Source organism: Sander lucioperca, chromosome 24 (assembly GCF_008315115.2).
Source record: "Sander lucioperca isolate FBNREF2018 chromosome 24, SLUC_FBN_1.2, whole genome shotgun sequence".
Taxonomy (NCBI): domain Eukaryota; kingdom Metazoa; phylum Chordata; class Actinopteri; order Perciformes; family Percidae; genus Sander; species Sander lucioperca.
This window is the reverse complement of record NC_050196.1, coordinates 16,254,635-16,273,051: the sequence shown is the minus strand read 5'-3', so window position 1 is coordinate 16,273,051 and position 18,417 is coordinate 16,254,635. Positions and strand designations below refer to the sequence as shown.

The 18,417-nt window shown below is 41.0% G+C and overlaps 2 protein-coding genes and 2 long non-coding RNA genes across 24 annotated transcripts in view; 2 read left to right on the top strand and 2 right to left on the bottom strand.

The window, feature by feature from the left end:
- Window positions 1-49: 49 nt before the first annotated feature.
- On the top strand, window positions 50-9,657 carry LOC116044671 (tyrosyl-DNA phosphodiesterase 2-like). Of its 3 annotated transcripts, none has more exons than XM_035998684.1 (6): window positions 50-313; window positions 5,825-5,981; window positions 6,109-6,203; window positions 6,361-6,479; window positions 6,550-6,720; window positions 8,532-9,657. In XM_035998684.1, exons 1-6 carry the CDS (start codon window positions 217-219, stop codon window positions 8,811-8,813), a joined length of 921 nt encoding a protein of 306 aa, XP_035854577.1. In that variant the 5' UTR covers window positions 50-216; the 3' UTR covers window positions 8,814-9,657. The 3 variants fall into 3 exon arrangements, with proteins under 3 accessions (XP_035854577.1, XP_031147941.1, XP_031147939.1); XM_031292079.2 differs by having other exon boundaries at window positions 62-314; window positions 5,847-5,981; XM_031292081.1 differs by lacking the exon at window positions 5,825-5,981 and having other exon boundaries at window positions 59-314.
- LOC116044672 lies at window positions 1,972-3,727 on the bottom strand. Its single transcript, XR_004103730.2, has 3 exons — window positions 3,369-3,727; window positions 2,359-2,494; window positions 1,972-2,196 (listed from the first exon to the last, which is right to left on the bottom strand). It is a non-coding gene; the product is annotated as an uncharacterized LOC116044672 (long non-coding RNA).
- On the bottom strand, window positions 5,854-7,769 carry LOC118494471. Its single transcript, XR_004896611.1, has 2 exons — window positions 7,442-7,769; window positions 5,854-7,305 (listed from the first exon to the last, which is right to left on the bottom strand). It is a non-coding gene; the product is annotated as an uncharacterized LOC118494471 (long non-coding RNA).
- Window positions 9,658-10,001: 344 nt separating the features above from the next.
- Window positions 10,002-18,417, top strand: part of bin1b (bridging integrator 1b) — a 22,028-nt gene continuing 13,612 nt past the window's right edge. For 6 of the 19 annotated variants that reach the window (XM_035998679.1, XM_035998673.1, XM_035998677.1 and 3 more), the window contains exon 1: window positions 10,003-10,369. In XM_035998679.1, the coding sequence (XP_035854572.1) occupies window positions 10,289-10,369 (81 nt within the window). In that variant the 5' untranslated portion in view covers window positions 10,003-10,288. Of the gene's footprint in view, window positions 10,370-18,417 lie in introns of all 19 variants that reach the window. The other 13 variants (XM_035998681.1, XM_035998680.1, XM_035998678.1 and 10 more) reach the window with 5 other exon arrangements.

Sequence of the window (18,417 nt, the reverse complement as noted above, 5' to 3'; positions counted from 1 at the left end):
ATAGCCTATATAATACAGTCCTACTACTGTTTTAAGTTGTCCCTACACATCACATGGTACATCATAAGTTTCGTTTCTACAACAGTAACCTTACACCCTCATATGAGTCACCAAGTATACAATGACTGTGTTGTACCACACAGGTGGTTTAATTCTGGGTAAACCCAACCGTGGGTGAGTCTTTCAGAAGGTTGGAAACTGACTTTTAAAACAGACATGGAGAAAGTCAGGGCTGTAGAAGAGTCACCAGAAATAAACACCACCAGCTCCACAAAAGACAGAAAGGAGGATGAGGAAAATAATCCAGGAAGCAGGTAATTCTACTGTTTAAACCATGGACTAATTACCAGCTGTAACAGCAATGCTGATATAGTAAGCACACATACGTCGCGGCGACGTAATCAAAATACATCGGGGATACGTAGTATTTTGGTAGTTTGCTCACTGGCACGACGTCCCCGCGACGTCGCTGCGCTACGTTTCAGCGACATATAGCCGCTCTCCGCGACGTATACATATATACATCGTTCTAACGTATGCCATACGTCGTAGAGATGTAGGCTTATATACATCGTTCTAACATCTGCTATACATCTTACAGATGTGGTCATCTTCCTGTTATACATAGTACAGATGTCAGGCTCTGCATCCACCAGATATCATTTATACAGTCTGCAGATGTCAGGCGCTATATACCGTATATGTTATCCTAACATACCTTTACTCTTTAAATGTTGATAAAATAAATTACAAATTACTTACCTTAGTACACCGAGAATATTTTAGATAGGGGGCCTAATTAACATTTTACTGCTATAACTACTACTACTTTATAATAAACTATAGCTACAGTCCAATAATACCTCTAATCTAATCTGTAGCAATCATAGTCTAGAAGATGACAAACAATTATTAACCTAATTACTTGAAAACATCTTAAATCACTCTGTAGGATCGCTGGTATAAACAAGACCAGTAAACTTCTCACTTTTTGCTGAACAAACATTTATTTTGAACTATATAATTAATCAATAAACATAAAAAACATTAACAAATATTAAAACATTAAACATTAAAATAAAGAAGTTTCTTGGCCGGCGGTGGTGGCGATTAGGTGCCAGCTGGAGAAACTCTTTGATGGCCTTCTCGGCCTCCGCTTCCGTCGGCGCCTGGAGGACCGGGTTCCTCATTACTGCTGCTGTAATAAAATCGTTGGATTTGAATTATTATCATACTATTTATTTTGTTTTATCTAGTCTTCTCAGTTTTCTATAGAGGTAAAATGGTATAGAATGGTTTCTGCACAGCAAGTGAATAAGAGACTGGTTTAACTTAGTGGAATATATATATTTAAAAAATTGAATAATTCTGGATTCGCTTCTAGTGAATGTTAAAAATGTTAAAAACGTAACGTTTTAACCAAGGACCCTTTCAGTGTTCGGGCTGGTAAGTTGATATACCCCGAAACAAATTATCCGCTGAAATATAGACGTTTCTTTCGCCATGCAAAGTCTATGTGAAAAGTCTTTCTGGGCCATGGGGTGCAGTACCACCGTTATCCACTAAGCCCATGGTGGCTTTTAGACTCGGCGCTCTTCCTGGAGGCTTGGCCAGACCACATCAAGATGTTGGGTCTGGGAACTCTCCATAGACAGGACTCAATCCGAGGGGCGGGATAAACGGTTGTCTTTCAAACTCCCTCTGCATGCAATAGGATAGCGCTACAACCAGGCTGATCCTGCAAGAGATCATAAAGTAGTATTCACTCAGTTAAATTGCAGAAATCTACCACAAACATTCATAAAAAACAACTGTTCAAATATATATATACACACACCCACAAAAACGTCTCCGGTAAGTAAAAACCTTAACCATCATTTAATGGCCTATCAAAAGACTACAACATTTTTTGTGAAATCAGAGATCTTTCTTACTGTGCATGCATTTTTTTTTCTTCCATATTTAGCTTTGCGTTCCCCCATGTCCACACCAAGGCCCAGTATTGACAGCTAGAAACTTTGTATTATGAAATAAGACATCCAAGGGATGCATATAATTCTCCCAGTCTCTGCGTGAAGTAATGTAAACAAAAAATAAGTATACGCAAATTACACACCTCTCCAAGTATGATGAGAATGTCATTTTTCTCCCTGAACAGGATCGGCAACAGCAGGATTGCAGCTCTGAAATCAATCCCTGAAAAATAAGTAAAAAAATAAAAGAAAGTGTATTAGGTGAATGTACAGTGTATTTTGGTTGGTTAGGCCTTATCTTGTCTGAAGACAAATAGAAAAGAAATTAAGCTTAAATGGCTCCACAACACTAGGGGTGACCACGGCTGATCAGTGAGTCACTTACCAGGGACATCTTCGGTGGGGCAGCCTCTCTTTCCTCCAAAGCCAGATCTGCAAGGGGAGATTTCCTTTGAGTCAGTCTAAGCACTGTGGGTACTAGGATCTTAAAGCCATCTTCAAATCTTCTGCAGATATTCATTCTGCAACACAGCACAAACAACAAACAGGAAACACGTCACAACATTATCATAGGATTTTAAAATTAAATTTCAAAGAGAACCTTTAGTAATTTAATATGAACTCCAACACAAATATAAGGAAATAAAACATGTAGACAAACCCTGCATGGACTCTTACAATAAAACAATAGTCTTAAAATGTATGGCAAATTAACCATACTGTAACAATACTGTTACAGTAAAAGTCCTGCAGTGTAAATGTTACTTAAGCAAAAGTCTGTAAGTATTATCAGGATAATGTTGTTGAACATTAAAACATGTTAGAAAGTGTAAAGGATCCAACCAGTTGTGTGTTTAATGGACTAATCATCTCAGTTTACTTTGGAATCAAACATCAGATTTTATAAACTACATGTGTTCTCTGAGCAGTAATCTTAATGTGTAAAGTAACTAGTAACTGTAACAGATGAATCTGTAACAGATGAATGTAGTGGAGTAACTAAAGTAACTAGTAACTAAAGCTGTAACAGATAAATGTAGTGGAGTAAAAAGTAGAAAGTGGAATGAAAAGAAAAGACTCAAGTAAAGTACAAGTACCTCAACATTTAGACTGAAGTACAGTACTGGAGTAAATGTACTTAGTTACATTCTACCCCTGCGTTCGGACTACAAAGACTGTGCAAGATTATGCATTACAGTGTGTACACCCTAATGCATAATGTTACACTACATAAACTACCGGAGCCAGGTGAATTCAGATCCAGATAAAAACTTCTTCAGTAGTAACCTTTACATTTTATATTATTTATATGTCTATGAGATTATAGAGTTATTTCCCATGGTTCTACTTGGGCCTAATGTTATAACAATCACATAACATTACTGTTACCGGTACCTTGATTCCACTGTAGCCTTCTCTGAATGTACCGGGACAGGCTCAACGGTTAGTGTCACGGTTTCTTTCCACTGCTGTACAAATCGGTTGAATTTGGCTTGCTTCTTAAACGATCCTTCAAAGAGGTATGAAACCATCCTCTCAGTCAATCCATAGTCCACTGCTTCTCCGTCAACTTCATTATCTAACGTACAATACAGAAAAGAAAAACAGCAATGTTAACCACCACTGTGGTAACAGCATAATGTAACGTTACACATTTAAAAAGCACATTATGCAATCACGCTTCTCTATCATCCTCCGTTTGGTCCGGACCTAATATCCATATAAAAACACAAAGTAGGGTGCCCAGATAGCTCAGTTGGTAAAGCCGTCGCCCATATATATAGAGGTTTACTCCTCGACGCAGTGGCCGTGGGTTTGACTCCGACGTGCGGCCCTTTGCTGCATGTCATTCCCTTTCATGTCTTCAGCTGTCCTGTCTATTAAAGGCCTAAAATGCCCAAAAAAATAATCTTTAAAAAAAAAAAAAAAAGTATTTAGGCGTACCTCATTAGAGACGCTGGAAAAGTCTCTCTCTCTCTCACACACACACACACACACACACACACACACACACACACACACACACACACACTATATTAATATAACGTAACGTTAGGCCTATCTTACTTTTTTATTAATGATAATAATCGGGTTATTTTGAAAACAGCAGCTAGCTAGCTAACGTTAAATGTTAAGCTTAGCTAGCTACTCGAAAGGGAGGTTAACCGTTGGTCGGTTCTGTCAGTTAACGTTAACGTGACTGGTGTTGTAACTTGACGTTAGTCTTTGTAGGTTAATTAACGTTAACATTACATGGTTTTACGAAAATGTTCTAAAACAGTTTGACGACAAAATAAAGAATAAATCATCATTTCAAACCCTCACTGGCTATCGATAGTCACATTCCGCCCAAATGGCTTTGCTTTACCATTAACATATATTTAAGAACAAAAGACTTTTAGGCGGCAAAGACGCTTTTTATCGTTCTCCTCTGACGCAGTCCAGCTAACGTTTTATAGCTAGCGTTAACGTAAGTCAGAAGAAAAGACTTTTCGGCGGCAAAAACGCTTTTTTCTCCTCTGACGCAGTAGTTTTATAGCTAACGTTAATGTTAGCTAGCTATCTCGATGGTCAACTGTAGCTAAGTACCGTTAGCTAGCTAAGTACCATGTCGTAACATGTAGAATGGCAATATGGGACATAATACTGCTAATGTTTTAACTAACTAACCTGTTAACGTTAATAATAGCAATCATCAATGTCGAGTGTAGCTAGCTAATGTTGACAGAGTATGAACTTGGCTAGTGCTAACGGTAAAGTTAACTTCCAACTTTGAATATTAACACCACAAACACAGATTAAAAATGCACATTGAATTTACTTCGCTCCTCTTCAGTGACCTTTATTCCAAAACGAAGTAAGCCCGTGATTAAATCCTCCGTTGCTAAATGTCCAAGCGGCATCCTCCCGACTTTGATCGACACTGACGGAGACTGACAGTTGGATCACTGTCGATTCACTCATGTATCCATCCGCGCTGAAGTATTTATGCTTCCGCCGAGTCGAGCTCTCGTTAGCATGTAGCTAGATCCTTTCAATAGAACACAACTTAAAGCGTTAACAATTATTTGTCTGTTTCATTCTAATATAAATAGGGTAAAGGGTTTGAAAATTAAATTCTTCAATAGGCTACTGTTTGTGAATATAAATATAAATTATTACATAGGCCTACTCCTCATTAACATGATTAAAAATGATTCAAAGGGACACTTCACCAAAAAAACATTCTGATTTATTTTGCCATTGTCTACTACGTGAAGACATATGGCTACTCAAAGATAATTTACACAAGTTCAGATTATTATAGAAAATAGCACACTAACACATTAAAAGTTGCTGGGCAGAATTCAGATTCACTGTCCATCACATCAACAGTGTGTGTAGTAAAGATGTCCAGACGCTCAATAAACGATGCTTCATTATTCTTCTTTATGACCCGCGATCAATTGCAGACGAAGCGATCAATTGCATACGTCGTGCCGACGTATGTGTGCTTACTGGGTTGTTGCCAGGTGTTTATGTCTGTCTGTCTGTTGACTGATTTTGTCACAACCGTGCAAAAAGCAGTTGCGAAACTTTACAGATGTTTGGGTGAGATCAAAATATAGGCTGAGTTTGGAGATGGGTGTGGTCCGAGCAAGGGCAAGGGGAAGTTGGATGGTAGAAAGTAGAGAAGGGGCCTTGGCCCCCCCCCCACTTTACATCACCTGGCTTGATATGGCTTTGCGGCTGGTGTGATCCCATCACTAGTTTAGGATTTTTTTTTGCAATATAATCCACTGGAGCAGCTGTTTATGCATTGCCAACACAACAGTGAATCCTGTATAATTTACGGTTAATTAAAATGGCTGGGGACAATCCTGCTGTCTGCAGTGATGACACCGAAAATCAACGGGAAAAAGAAGAAAAAGAAAACAACAAACTGTCGCTGATCTCCTGGAATGTGGATGGACTTGATCCAGAGGAACAGCCAGAGAGAGCGAGAGGCCTCTGCTCCTACATAATCTCGTAAGACTGCACTTTAAAGGGTCAGGTCACACAAACTACAACTCAATCACATTGTTTTTGACGGGGATTAAATGGTTCATGCTGGACAATTTTGAACAGTTCTGTCTCCTCCACTTCCTCTCCACAGACACTCTCCTGACGTGGTGTTTCTTCAGGAGCTCATCCAACCATACACGCGCTTCATGAAGAAACGTCTGGCGGCCAACTACACGTTCATCGAAGGTAGCTACATGCCAGAAAGTGAACAGGGTCGGCTTTAACCTTTTAAGGGCCCTGAGCAAGATTAAGGCACCCACAGAACGTCAGCTAGCATTTCGTAAACATATTATCACTCAAATTTAGTGCTGTCTATAACTTACTTAGAACCCTCCCTGATCAGGAGGAAAGGAGAGATACTTCATCGGGATGATGCTGAAGAAGTCACGGATCACACTGCTGGACAGCGAGATAGTCGAATATTCAACCTCTCGCCAGATGAGGAACCTGCTTGTCGCTCAGGTCTGTGAAAAGAACTCATTTCACCTTTACCCCGTGCATTGACATTAAAATGTCTCTCCTTCAAAATCAGGTGCTGTTCAAAGGCCAGAAGCTTTGTCTGATGACGTCTCACTTTGAGAGCTGTAAGCCCAATGCAGCAAACAGGATGATACAGCTGCGCCTGGTGATGAAGAGGATGACAAAGGCGCCTGATGATGTCACCGTCCTGTTTGGAGGAGACACCAACCTGAGGGATGCTGAGGTTTGACTCTTCCATTCAGATGTTCTCTCTGAGAGGTTTCTCCATTTTCCAGGTGTTGTGGAGTCTTACTGCATACGGTTTAAAAGTGGTTTAAAGCCTTTGGTGTCTCCAGAGGAAGCTGTGTGAAGTCTGATAAATGTCCCCAAGTAAGTCAGCATCGGTTGAAGACTACAAGTTTGAACATGAAAAACATCTGGAGGTGTGGAGAGAAAGAAGTGAGATCTCTGTAGACCTCTGCTGCGGGCTACATTAGACCTCTGTAGACCTCTGCTGCAGGCTACATTAGACCTCTGTAGACCTCTGCTGCAGGCTACATTAGACCTCTGTAGAGCTCTGCTGCAGGCTACATTAGACCTCTGTAGAGCTCTGCTGCAGGCTACATTAGACCTCTGTAGACCTCTGCTGCAGGCTACATTAGACCTCTGTAGAGCTCTGCTGCAGGCTACATTAGACCTCTGTAGAGCTCTGCTGCAGGCTACATTAGACCTCTGTAGACCTCTGCTGCAGACTACATTAGACCTCTGTAGAGCTCTGCTGCAGGCTACATTAGACCTCTGTAGACCTCTGCTGCAGGCTACATTAGACCTCTGTAGAGCTCTGCTGCAGGCTACATTAGACCTCTGTAGAGCTCTGCTGCAGACTACATTAGACCTCTGTAGAGCTCTGTAGAGCTCTGCTGCAGGCTACATTAGACCTCTGTCTGTTGCGGGCTACATTAGACCTCTGTAGACCTCTGCTGCAGGCTACATTAGACCTCTGTAGACCTCTGCTGCAGGCTACATTAGACCTCTGTAGACCTCTGCTGCAGGCTACATTAGACCTCTGTAGACCTCTGCTGCAGGCTACATTAGACCTCTGTAGACCTCTGCTGCAGGCTACATTAGACCTCTGTAGACCTCTGCTGCAGGCTACATTAGACCTCTGTAGAGCTCTGCTGCAGGCTACATTAGACCTCTGTAGACCTCTGCTGCAGGCTACATTAGACCTCTGTAGAGCTCTGCTGCAGGCTACATTAGACCTCTGTAGAGCTCTGCTGCAGACTACATTAGACCTCTGTAGAGCTCTGTAGAGCTCTGCTGCAGGCTACATTAGACCTCTGTCTGTTGCGGGCTACATTAGACCTCTGTAAACCTCTGCTGCAGACTACATTAGACCTCTGTAGAGCTCTGTAGAGCTCTGCTGCAGGCTACATTAGACCTCTGTCTGTTGCGGGCTACATTAGACCTCTGTAGACCTCTGCTGCAGGCTACATTAGACCTCTGTAGACCTCTGCTGCAGGCTACATTAGACCTCTGTAGAGCTCTGCTGCAGGCTACGTTAGACCTCTGCTGCAGGCTACATTAGACCTCTGTAGACCTCTGCTGCAGGCTACATTAGACCTCTGTAGACCTCTGCTGCAGGCTACATTAGCTGCCACGGACATAACAATAGGGGTGTAAATCACAAGTTTTATCTCAATACAATATTATTTCGATTCTTTGGACAACATTACCATTTGCTGATATTAGAGCTGCAAAGAATAATCGATTAGTTGTGAACTATTAAATTAATTGCTGTCTATTTTTGATAATCTGTTAATCGGTTTAAGTCATTACAATATGAAAAAAAAAGTTTCTCTTTTTTCTCTCAGCTGTGGACAAAATAAGACATTTGAGGACATCATCTTGGGCTTTGAGAAACACTGATCCACATTTTAGACCAAACAACTAATCAATTAATCCAGAAAAGAATCGGCAGATGAATCGACTATGAAAATAATCGGTAGTTGCAGCAGTAATTCATAGCTCTCCTCTTTGTTTCTTCCATCCTAGATGGTGGAAGTAGGCCTTCCTGGCTGCGTCTGTGATGTGTGGGAGCAGCTGGGAGAGCCGGAACATTGCCGCTACACATGGGACACCTACGTCAACACAAATCTGGATCACCGGTACAAGAGTCGCTTCCGTTTCGACCGGCTCTACCTGCGCCGGGCTGCCAGAGAGGGCGTCCCACAGCTGGAGCCCGACAGCATGGCCTTGATTGGGCTGGAGAAGCTCAAGTGTGGCCTCTACACCAGCGATCACTGGGGCATTTACTGCACATTCTCTGCTCTGTAGAAATGCACAAAACAAGTGTCCTTCTGTGTACCTTTTTCTCTTTTTGAGGCGAAATACTTCCTGAGTTTAAATCTTAAGAATTTTAATCTCCACTACAGATGCCACAAAAGTGGCATACTGTATATGATATGTTTAACCCTACATTTGAATTATTAGGCCATTATTCAGTGGGTTATCTTCCATCTCATGTTATGCATTCTATTTATTCTATTTTCATCTTATTTGATCTTCTTTTTGCTTTTGTAAGGTGTGTTTTACGTTCCACCATAATTTACATTGACTGTGGTATTCTATCCCTGTTTTTACTTTATATTGACTCCCTGTTTTATGCTAATTTGATTTCATGTAATGTCCTTATTGTAAAATACTTTGTGCTGCATCTCTTGCATGATAGGTGCTATACGAATAGGCTAAAGTTATTATCACGGTTATATTATGGTGGAACAGCTGACGTTGAAACAGTTTGCCTATAATGTTTTAATCATCGATACGTAATTTATGAGTTCAATCTGACATTACAACACAAAAACTCTTTGTTACTTTCACATCTGTATAAAAAGAATTGTTGAGTGTAAATCTGTGTGGCTCTGCAGCTTTGCCCAATAATTTACCATTCATTTAGTTTCCTCCTCTCCAACTTACCCCTGAAGTGCTGACAGCAGCGTTGACTACACTTCCCCATCTCCCTGATCTTTGACAATAAAGTTTCAGACAATAAATATCTATTAAATTAGTTGCAGAGCTTTGTAATTAAGTATTTTTACAGTGTGGTATTAACACTTGCATATTGCATATATATGTGATTAAAGATCTGCTGCTGCTGTCCGTCATTGGATGAACTGTACTGACATCTAGTGGGTTTCTAAGTGAAAAGCAGCTGAACTCTGCTGCATGTCTGTCAGTGTGTGTGTGTGTGTGTGTGTGTGTGTGTGTGTGTGTGTGTGTGTGTGTGTGTGTGTGTGTGTGTGTGTGTGTGTGTGTGTGTGTGTGCAGTTAAAGAATGTGTCTCCAGAGGGGATCAGGCCTGATTTAGCCCTCACATCTGACTCGGAGTGCGTAAATAAGGCCGTGTGTAAAGACAGCAACACACCAGTTGCATGTATGCAACAGATGTCGGCTAATAATACCGACCTGCTGCGCCTTTAAGAGGGTGACTAAGGAAACTTAATATCTCTCCATATCGAGCTCAAGTCTCCATCAATTAACAGAGAGGGCCGAGAACAGGACGATATCAGAATCTGTCCCTCTGCTTTGCTTTCCAAACTCCACCTGCTTTTTGTTGGGTTTTTCTTCTGTCACACATAAACCGGATTAAATTACGCATTGCACCTTTAAGAAGCTGTCACCGGGATTAGAGTTACGCGCGGAAGGGTTTTACGCACCGTCGGTTTCCAGAGCAGGGTGTCCTTCTCCCTCTGTGTGTCTTTCTCTTCGCTGGTCCTGACACCGCCGGGGAGCCCTGCACGCTGCGCGACATGGCCGAGATGGGGAAAGGGGTCACCGCCGGAAAGCTGGCCAGCAACGTCCAGAAGAGGCTCACCAGGGCGCAGGAGAAGGTACACTTTCCATTCAGCTCGCATGGCAGCAGGACACCATGTCCCACTGTCTCTGTGAAACCCAATCCTCAATTTTTTACCTTCTAATACTGCTCTTTTACGCAGTAATAAGGGCACACTACCTGTATGAATCGATGGGTTGTGTATCTGGGTGTCTGGGTAAATTTAAGGGGGTTTTAAATTAACCGTTACCTGAAAAACCCAAATTTGGGGTCCAGCCTGTGACATTTACCAATATTTAAGGTGTTTTTATTTGGTTCTCTGTAGGTTGAAGAGGTTTTAAGGGTCACAATCTCAATAACATCTATCAACTTGAACCTTAAGAGTCATAGTTTCCTATGGATTGTAATATATTAAACTGTTTTAATGTGTATTCTTTGCAAAAGGGGAAACCCCCATAACATTTAAATTGACCTCAACCTCAAAACTGGGGTCAACGCTGTAACATTGAACAAAAGCACCCTGAATTTGTACTTTAAAACCCTTCAAACTGTGCAGAAAACCCATTAATAAAACCTTATACACATAAACACCTTAGTAATTATTAAGGGATTTGTGGAAATATTTCAAATTAATCTGTAAATAAAAGGGAAACGTTATGTTTTTCTGAAGTGTCCAGCAGTCATTATTAAACACCAAACCCCTCAAGTTTTACCTTACCAACCCTTAAATAGACCCTTTAACAACAATTAGGCACTTTTAATGGTTTCTTTAAAGGTTCAATCACCTTAAAAAAAGAAAAAAGAGAGCCATCCATTCACTTCGGGGGTCTTTCTTTTTCAGTCAATGTGAAATCAGGAATGGCTTTAACACTATTTGGTGTATTTTAAGGTTGGTTCTACCCCTTAAAGCTGTTTAATCCCTTTATTGATTGCAATGTCCATCCTTTAAACCCAAATCTGCTGTCGACCCACAAAAATGAAGCACATTTTAAGGTACGAGGTGTTTTTCATGGTATTTGGTAAATTTTAAAGCTGAAGATCAATACCTTAAATTGATAATTAGGGCATTTGTTAATTCAACTTGATTTGTTTAAGCAAATTAAGGTGGTATGTTGGCGATTAACTTTCAAATTAGAAGGATCTACCGTAACAAACACTTTGATCTAAATGAAGTTGTTTCTTGTGTTTTCAGAGCTAAATTGAGGAATTAATGATGGTATTTTAAGAGAATCTTGTTTCTTAGTGTGTGCATGTTTGATCAGCACACTGCCAAAGTTTCCTTGAGCAAAAACCCTCAATCCAAGCTGCACCGCTGTGGAAAGTAGTTAGAATTATCAGATATTTAGCAGATAAAATGTTATAGTGTTAAATTAAGTTACGACAATATTACAAAGAAGAAGTGCTTAAATTAATCTGAACTGTCAGTTTCAAGTAAAAGTGCTGCGTTCAAAGTTTCTCAAAAGTAACGGTGAAAAAGTAGTAGTAGTAGTAGGTTTTCAAAGTAAAAGTCAGCCAATTCAGATCAGTTGGAGAAGCAAAAGAAGGGAGTAACAAGACTGCTGTAATGCTTTTCCTACTTCTAACAATACAACAAGAAGCTCTTGAATCCATCAAAAAACTATTTCATGGATAAATCTTGCATTTAAAGTTTCAACTAGTAGTACTAAAAGTACCCAGGTATCTAAAGTAAAAGGCTGATTTGTTATTTGTATGCCTTCAGATCAGTAAAAGAAGCAATTAAAGAAAGATACACTTTTCCAAAACATATTACATAATGAGAAAACATCATGTCGAGCTGATTGCTTACCCGTTACCTTTAATGTTAGATGTTTATTTGCAACTAGCAGAGTAAAAGAATACGACACAAAGTGACAAACGGAGGAGCTGTAAAAGTGAGAGAATGAAACCTGATCAACAGTGTGTGTCCAGCTCTCTCTCTGCGAGTTATTATTGTCTGTCCTAATCACTGGGGTTGCTTAAGCCCGCTGAGGTTTTATACTCTAATCACCTCAATCATGAGCGCTGTCAGTCAGTCACAGATTTAAACCACTTATTCTTCTTACTTTGTTTGTCTTTATGGGTCGCTGTCTGTTTCCAGTTTAAATCGGCCAAAAAAAGACTCCTAGCTGTTGGTGGAGGCTTGTAACTCTAGCAGGGCCTTCCTCGACGCTCCTCTGATGAGTATCTGCTCATTCCTCGTGGCAGCTGCACATGTTTCAAAACCTCCTGAAGTTCAGACACACACTTCTGACACTCTCCTTCTTCTAAAGTCTGGAATTTAGTTCCTAAAGTTAATATTTTCAAAAAAAAAGTTTAAATCGCAGTTAGGTTTGGTTGAAGGAATTGCTCGGCATTAGTCGGGAAATATGGTCATTCGCTTTCTTTCCAAGAATTGGAGAAGTCCGATGTCACTTGTGTGTGTGTGTGTGTGTGTGTGTGTGTGTGTGTGTGTGTGTGTGTGTGTGTTGAGAGAGCTGGAGTCATGCAGGAGGCGATTAGCTTAGCTTAGCATAAAGACTGGAAGCAAGGGGAAACAGCTAGCCGGATCCAAGGCATTCTCATGAACGGGTTCATATGATATTGTACGAAAATGTATGCAGCTCGTATGATATCCTACACAGTTAAATTAGGTTTAGCGGCCTTTACAGTTAAGTTTAGCAGAGAAAAGGTGACTGTGAGCCGGGTACAGAGCACCATGAGGGAGTGTCGTAGTACTTGAGATCTGTCCAGGTTTCGAGACCGGTCTCGTCTTGGAATCAACTGCATGTTTACTCGGTCTGGTCTCGGTCTCAGATAAAGAGGACTTGGGATTTTATTTCAAGACCGGTCAAGACTACGGCTGTCTTTTGATTATTTTATCAAGGCAGTTCTCATGATACACTTCTGCCGTTAAAAGATGTGAATGAAGAAGAATCTTTTGTTTTCTGTGGGTGTTTTTTTTATGGGAATGTGGATCTATCAGATCAATTTGAGTAGTGCCTATTGTTAGCATTTTCCACATTTTATCATGTCATGCAGTGTGGGACTTGCACTGGTCTTGGTCTTGACTCGGTCTCAACCCCTAAAAGTCTTGGTGATGACTCGGTCTCGATACACTCTGGTCTTGGTGATGACTCGGTCTCGATACACTCTGGTCTTGGTGATGACTCGTTCTCGATACACTCTGGTCTTGGTCTTGACTTGGTCTCGATACACTCTGGTCTTGGTCTTGACTCAGTCTCGATACACTCTGGTCTTGGTGATGACTTGGTCTCGATACACTCTGGTCTTGGTGGTGACTCGGTCTTGATACACTCTGGTCTTGGTGATGACTCGGTCTCGATACACTCTTGTCTTGGTGATGACACGGTCTCGATACACTCTGGTCTTGGTGATGACTTGGTCTCGATACACTCTGGTCTTGGTGATGACTTGGTCTCGATACACTGGTCTTGGTGATGACACGGTCTCGATACACTCTGGTCTTGGTGATGATTTGGTCTCGATACACTCTGGTCTTGGTGATGACTTGGTCTCGATACACTCTTGTCTTGGTGATGACTTGGTCTCGATACACTCTTGTCTTGGTGATGACTTGGTCTCGATACACTCTGGTCTTGGTGATGACTTGGTCTCGATACACTCTGGTCTTGGTGATGACTTGGTCTCGATACACTCTGGTCTTGGTGATGACTTGGTCTCGATACACTCTGGTCTTGGTGATGACTTGGTCTCGATACACTCTGGACTTCAACACTGCCGTGAGGTCCTGGTAATTTTAGCAGCTGTTGCAGTTAAGTTTAGCTGAACAAAAGGTGACCGTCATGCAGTGACGACAGATGAAAGTTCAGACACCACAATGATAAGAGACAAGTGCAACAATTTAGATTAGATAGCTATATATACGGATATTTATGAGAACAGCCTGCCTGATCACTAAATAACACAATATATGTGGTTTGTTCAATCTGTACACAAATCACAAGTTATATTATGTGCTGGAACTATTTCTTGTAATGTAGAGCAGCAAAAAAAGTGTCCAAAAAAGCATCATAAACAGCGACAAAAAAGCACAAAATCCTCCGAAAAACGCGGCAAGGCATTAAAAAAAAACATCTGTGAAAACAGTCAAAAAAATTCAAAAGCGTCGGAAAAAAGCCTAAAATGTGTTGAAAATACATCTCTTGTGTGTCCATCCGCCCCTCACTCCTGTGCAGCATAAATGCCAACGTACTCATTAACAACCCATTTTAGAATAATTATTTTATATTTATGATAATTATTGATGCATTCATATGTTCATTACTTTAATCATTTTATATTCATGGGCAGCATGCAAATAAAAGTCTTATCTTAATACATAATAATGTATTTGTTGATTATATTTTGTTTTATTAATCTGGATTAGGGGTTACTGCATTTACAGTTTTAGTTTTTAGTTCGGTGTTATGCCAAACATCTGGCAACACATTCACATAAACCTTAGTTACACGATTAGAGGTACTTTTACTTTATTTCAAATACTTCATAATGAACTGTAAGGAATTTTTTTCCAACTGTCTAATTTAAAGGTTTCACATGTGAACATCCCACTCAGTTCTTGCCCTTATTTATAAAAATATCAGTTTTTATCTTACTCAACAAAGTACTGTGCAGTTCCCAGTTTCATCAGGAAGTGGTAAAATACCAGATGTTTCACTTCTTCTTCTTAAATAATATCCAACCTAACTCTCAGTACCATGTTCACTGTAAATTAAAGTTTGGGTTAATCCAGTCATCAGCCCGCTTTTTTTCAGACAGGAAGAATCTGAGAATTTGATCAGTTCTCTGAAGGAAAATCAGCAGTTTTAAATTCATAAATATCAATATATATTAATACTCAATAACAGTAACCAATCAGAACAGAATAATCTGTCAAGTTATACATTATTAAAAAAGCTACAGAAGTTACGAGAGGTCAAAGGTCATGAGAAAGCAGGGCTGTAGGTCTTGGTTTTATTCCTGGACATCTTTAAAACGACATAAAGAGGACTTTACATTCTGGGATTATACACTTATTGCACATATTGTTTTTTTTAACCAATTTGACTGTTTTTAGGGAACACACACTGAAAGAATTTAGTATTCTTTTTAAAATACTCTAAAAAATGTAAACGAGTTTGGTTGATGGATGGTCAAACAGGTCGATAATTTAAATGCTTTTTCATGCTGAAGGATTATTTCCGAGAAACTATGAGCACATCTGTGGTAAACACAAGATGTGTGTGATGATTAAAGTGGTGCTTTTGCATTATTCTTTGTGGAGAAAGTTTGACATTGACAGTACCGATCTGTCGGTTAACTAAATCAACTAGACTAATCGATTAGACTACAAAATCCTACGAGTGTTAGTCGACTAAGAATTTCTTTAGTCGAGGACAGCCTTAGTCTGTCAGTGTGTCGGGTTCTGCTGCAGAAATTTGGACTTAGTATCTGTGAAATCTTGGCTATGGCCCACATTAAAATGCATCTCAAAGCCTTGAAATCCAGGAATCATAAACAGAGAATTCAAAGTTCTTTCTCTTTCGTGGATATTTATGTCGGGAAATCCAGGATGTAAAAAAAGTATAAATGTAACTATGTGGTCTTGAAATCCAACACAAAAGCAGCGTTTGGAAGCCGTTGAGGCGACACTGAGCCGCCTAGTCGCAGTGCTGGAGTAAAGAGGAAGGTCAGGATATCATCTTCCCTGTGAAGGCTGGCGGAGGTGGAGGAGGGGAGTGTCAGCTTCAGCTGTCTTTCTGCTGGCACGCCGCCCTCCCTCCCTCCACCCTCCACCTCATCCAACGCTACACCCACTTTCTCTCCGGTTTAACTCTCCAGCATCTCTCCTGTCCAGTGAGGGAGCAGGAAGAGGTAAAAATGAAAGAATCATTGGATTCAGACAGCTGACGGTGCCACCGTGTTTGTTATAGTGATGTAACGTCACCCGCTCATGAACCGGTCAGCTGTGCAGCACAGCATGCTGGGAAAATTACCCTCTGTGGAATCCGGATGAGTGCGGTGACGGAGAAGGGAGGTGGTGCCCTTTAGAGAGCAGCCGGAGAGCCGGTGTGCTGCTGGGAGTCACAGAGGCAAAACCTCCTGCTCAACAGGGGCGCAACGTTTTCAACTCTTAGACAGAAATAAAAATCACAGACAGTACAGGTCTTTAACAGCAACATAAATATCACAAACAGTTTGGTTAGGTTTATGCACAAAAACTACTTTTCAAATGAGACATGAACCCCGGTCTCCTGGGTGAAAGTCCTGAGGTTGATTGACCCATCCACCCCCCCAACCTGCATCCTTACCAGGACATTTGGCGCTCTTATACTTCCTCTCCTTACTTCCTGCTTTGCTCCTGTCACAACTAAAACAGCCACTATAAACGTAAATATAGGTCGTAATTGATGCTTGAACAAACGACTTATCTAGGTGTTTTTCAGGGGAGGACTGTCTCGTTGAAAAGTATTTATACCGGCAAAGTGCAAGACCCCCAGGGGCCCCTAAAGGCCCCCAGGTTCACTGCTTGTGCTAAATTTAAAAACACAAAATAAAATGCAGTTTTTTTGCAAGTACATTAGAAACTGAAGCAGCCATTTAGATGTTTGTTGAATCACTCAGAAATAAGTTTTTTATGACTTTCTACGATTAGTATTTCAAATCGAAAGTTATCAAACTTCAAAGTTGCTCTGCACACCTGTCCTGCCCCCCTCCCTCTCAGGACTCCTAGCATGCTTCACTGCTGTGGGCGGGTTTGCATGTGTGTGTGTGTGTGTGTGTGTGTGTGTGTGTGTGTGTATCTATCTATCTATAGCCCTCTTACGCCTCCTCCTCACCTCCTAATACCACACTCTCTCTGTGTCTGAGTTTCGGGTGTATTTTTGGGGGTTGAAATTGAACACCGACGGACAAAACACACACACACACACACACCTACAGTATGTCCTGTTACACCCGAGTTTACTGCCTAAGTGACACATGAATATATTATTTCCAGACTTTATGTGGATCTCCTGCATGCATCACTAGGGTTGGGCACCGAAACCCGGTTCCACTATGGAACCGGTTCCTACGCAACCGGTAGGAATCGGACCGGATTAGAACGCAAATTTCCGTTCCTCATTTCGATTCCACTTAATGTGTCGACTGAAATATTTTCCCTCTGTCGCTCCGAAACGGAGGTAAAAACATCACACTTTCTCTGTAGTCTACCGTTAGCTAGCTACCGTAAATGTAGGCTACTTTTAAAATGCCATATTTTCCCTCTGGGCTCACCAAAACGGACGTAAAAGCATATTATGGCTACCACATCTATAAAAGAGCCTTTCTTTGATGTCATTTTTCAGTTTTTCAAGAATCGGTTTAGGAATCAGAATCGTTTTAAAAGTACCGGTTCGGCATCGGAATCGTAAAAATCCAAACAATACCCAACCCTATGCATCACAAAGCATTTGACTGGCGCACTATGAGCCGACAGACACTGAGGCCTGTAAAGGAAAAACCAGCGCTGCTGGCTTACCGCTATGCTTCATCTGCGGCCAGAAATTAGCAAACAACAAAAAAAGTAATTTAGAAAGACATCTCCAGAACAAGCACACTGCTTTTGCCAAAAGGTATCTGGGAAATGTCCAAACTCCACTACTGCTGCTAGTTTTGTGGCAGCTCAGGAGATAGTAAGGCGTGGAAAGGCGTTCATGGATGGTAAATACATAGAAGAATCATTAAATTGTAATTGTTCAGAAAATTAAAGATAGGGTCCTCAACATCAAACATCACCATCATAATGATTGCTCATTTTGGAGCTATTAGTACTGTTGACTTAAATAAGCTGTGTTACCTTCATTATGAATTCTCTTTTGATAGTAAAGGTTGCTGACCCCTGCCCTAACCCCCTTACTCACTACTTTGAGTACATTCAGCTGGTGATACTTGTGGCTGTGATGATATGAAGTGTGAGTGTGTGGACGCTCGGTGAGCAGGTGTGTGTGTGTGTGTGTGTGTGTGTGTGTGTGTGTGTGTGTGTGTGCATGGGGAAGTCCCCGTCGTGGTGTTGATGGTGGTTTGTGTATCCGTCACAGGATTAGGGCGACAGGTGCTTCTAGA

Bases quoted from the DNA above. Each gene is read 5' to 3' on its own strand.
- LOC116044671 (XM_035998684.1), top strand. From the start codon at position 217: ATGGAGAAAGTCAGGGCTGTAGAAGAGTCACCAGAAATAAACACCACC. The intron at 5,982-6,108 runs GTAAGACTGCAC...TCCTCTCCACAG, and splicing joins CTCTGCTCCTACATAATCTC to ACACTCTCCTGACGTGGTGT. The intron at 6,480-6,549 runs GTCTGTGAAAAG...CTTCAAAATCAG, and splicing joins GGAACCTGCTTGTCGCTCAG to GTGCTGTTCAAAGGCCAGAA.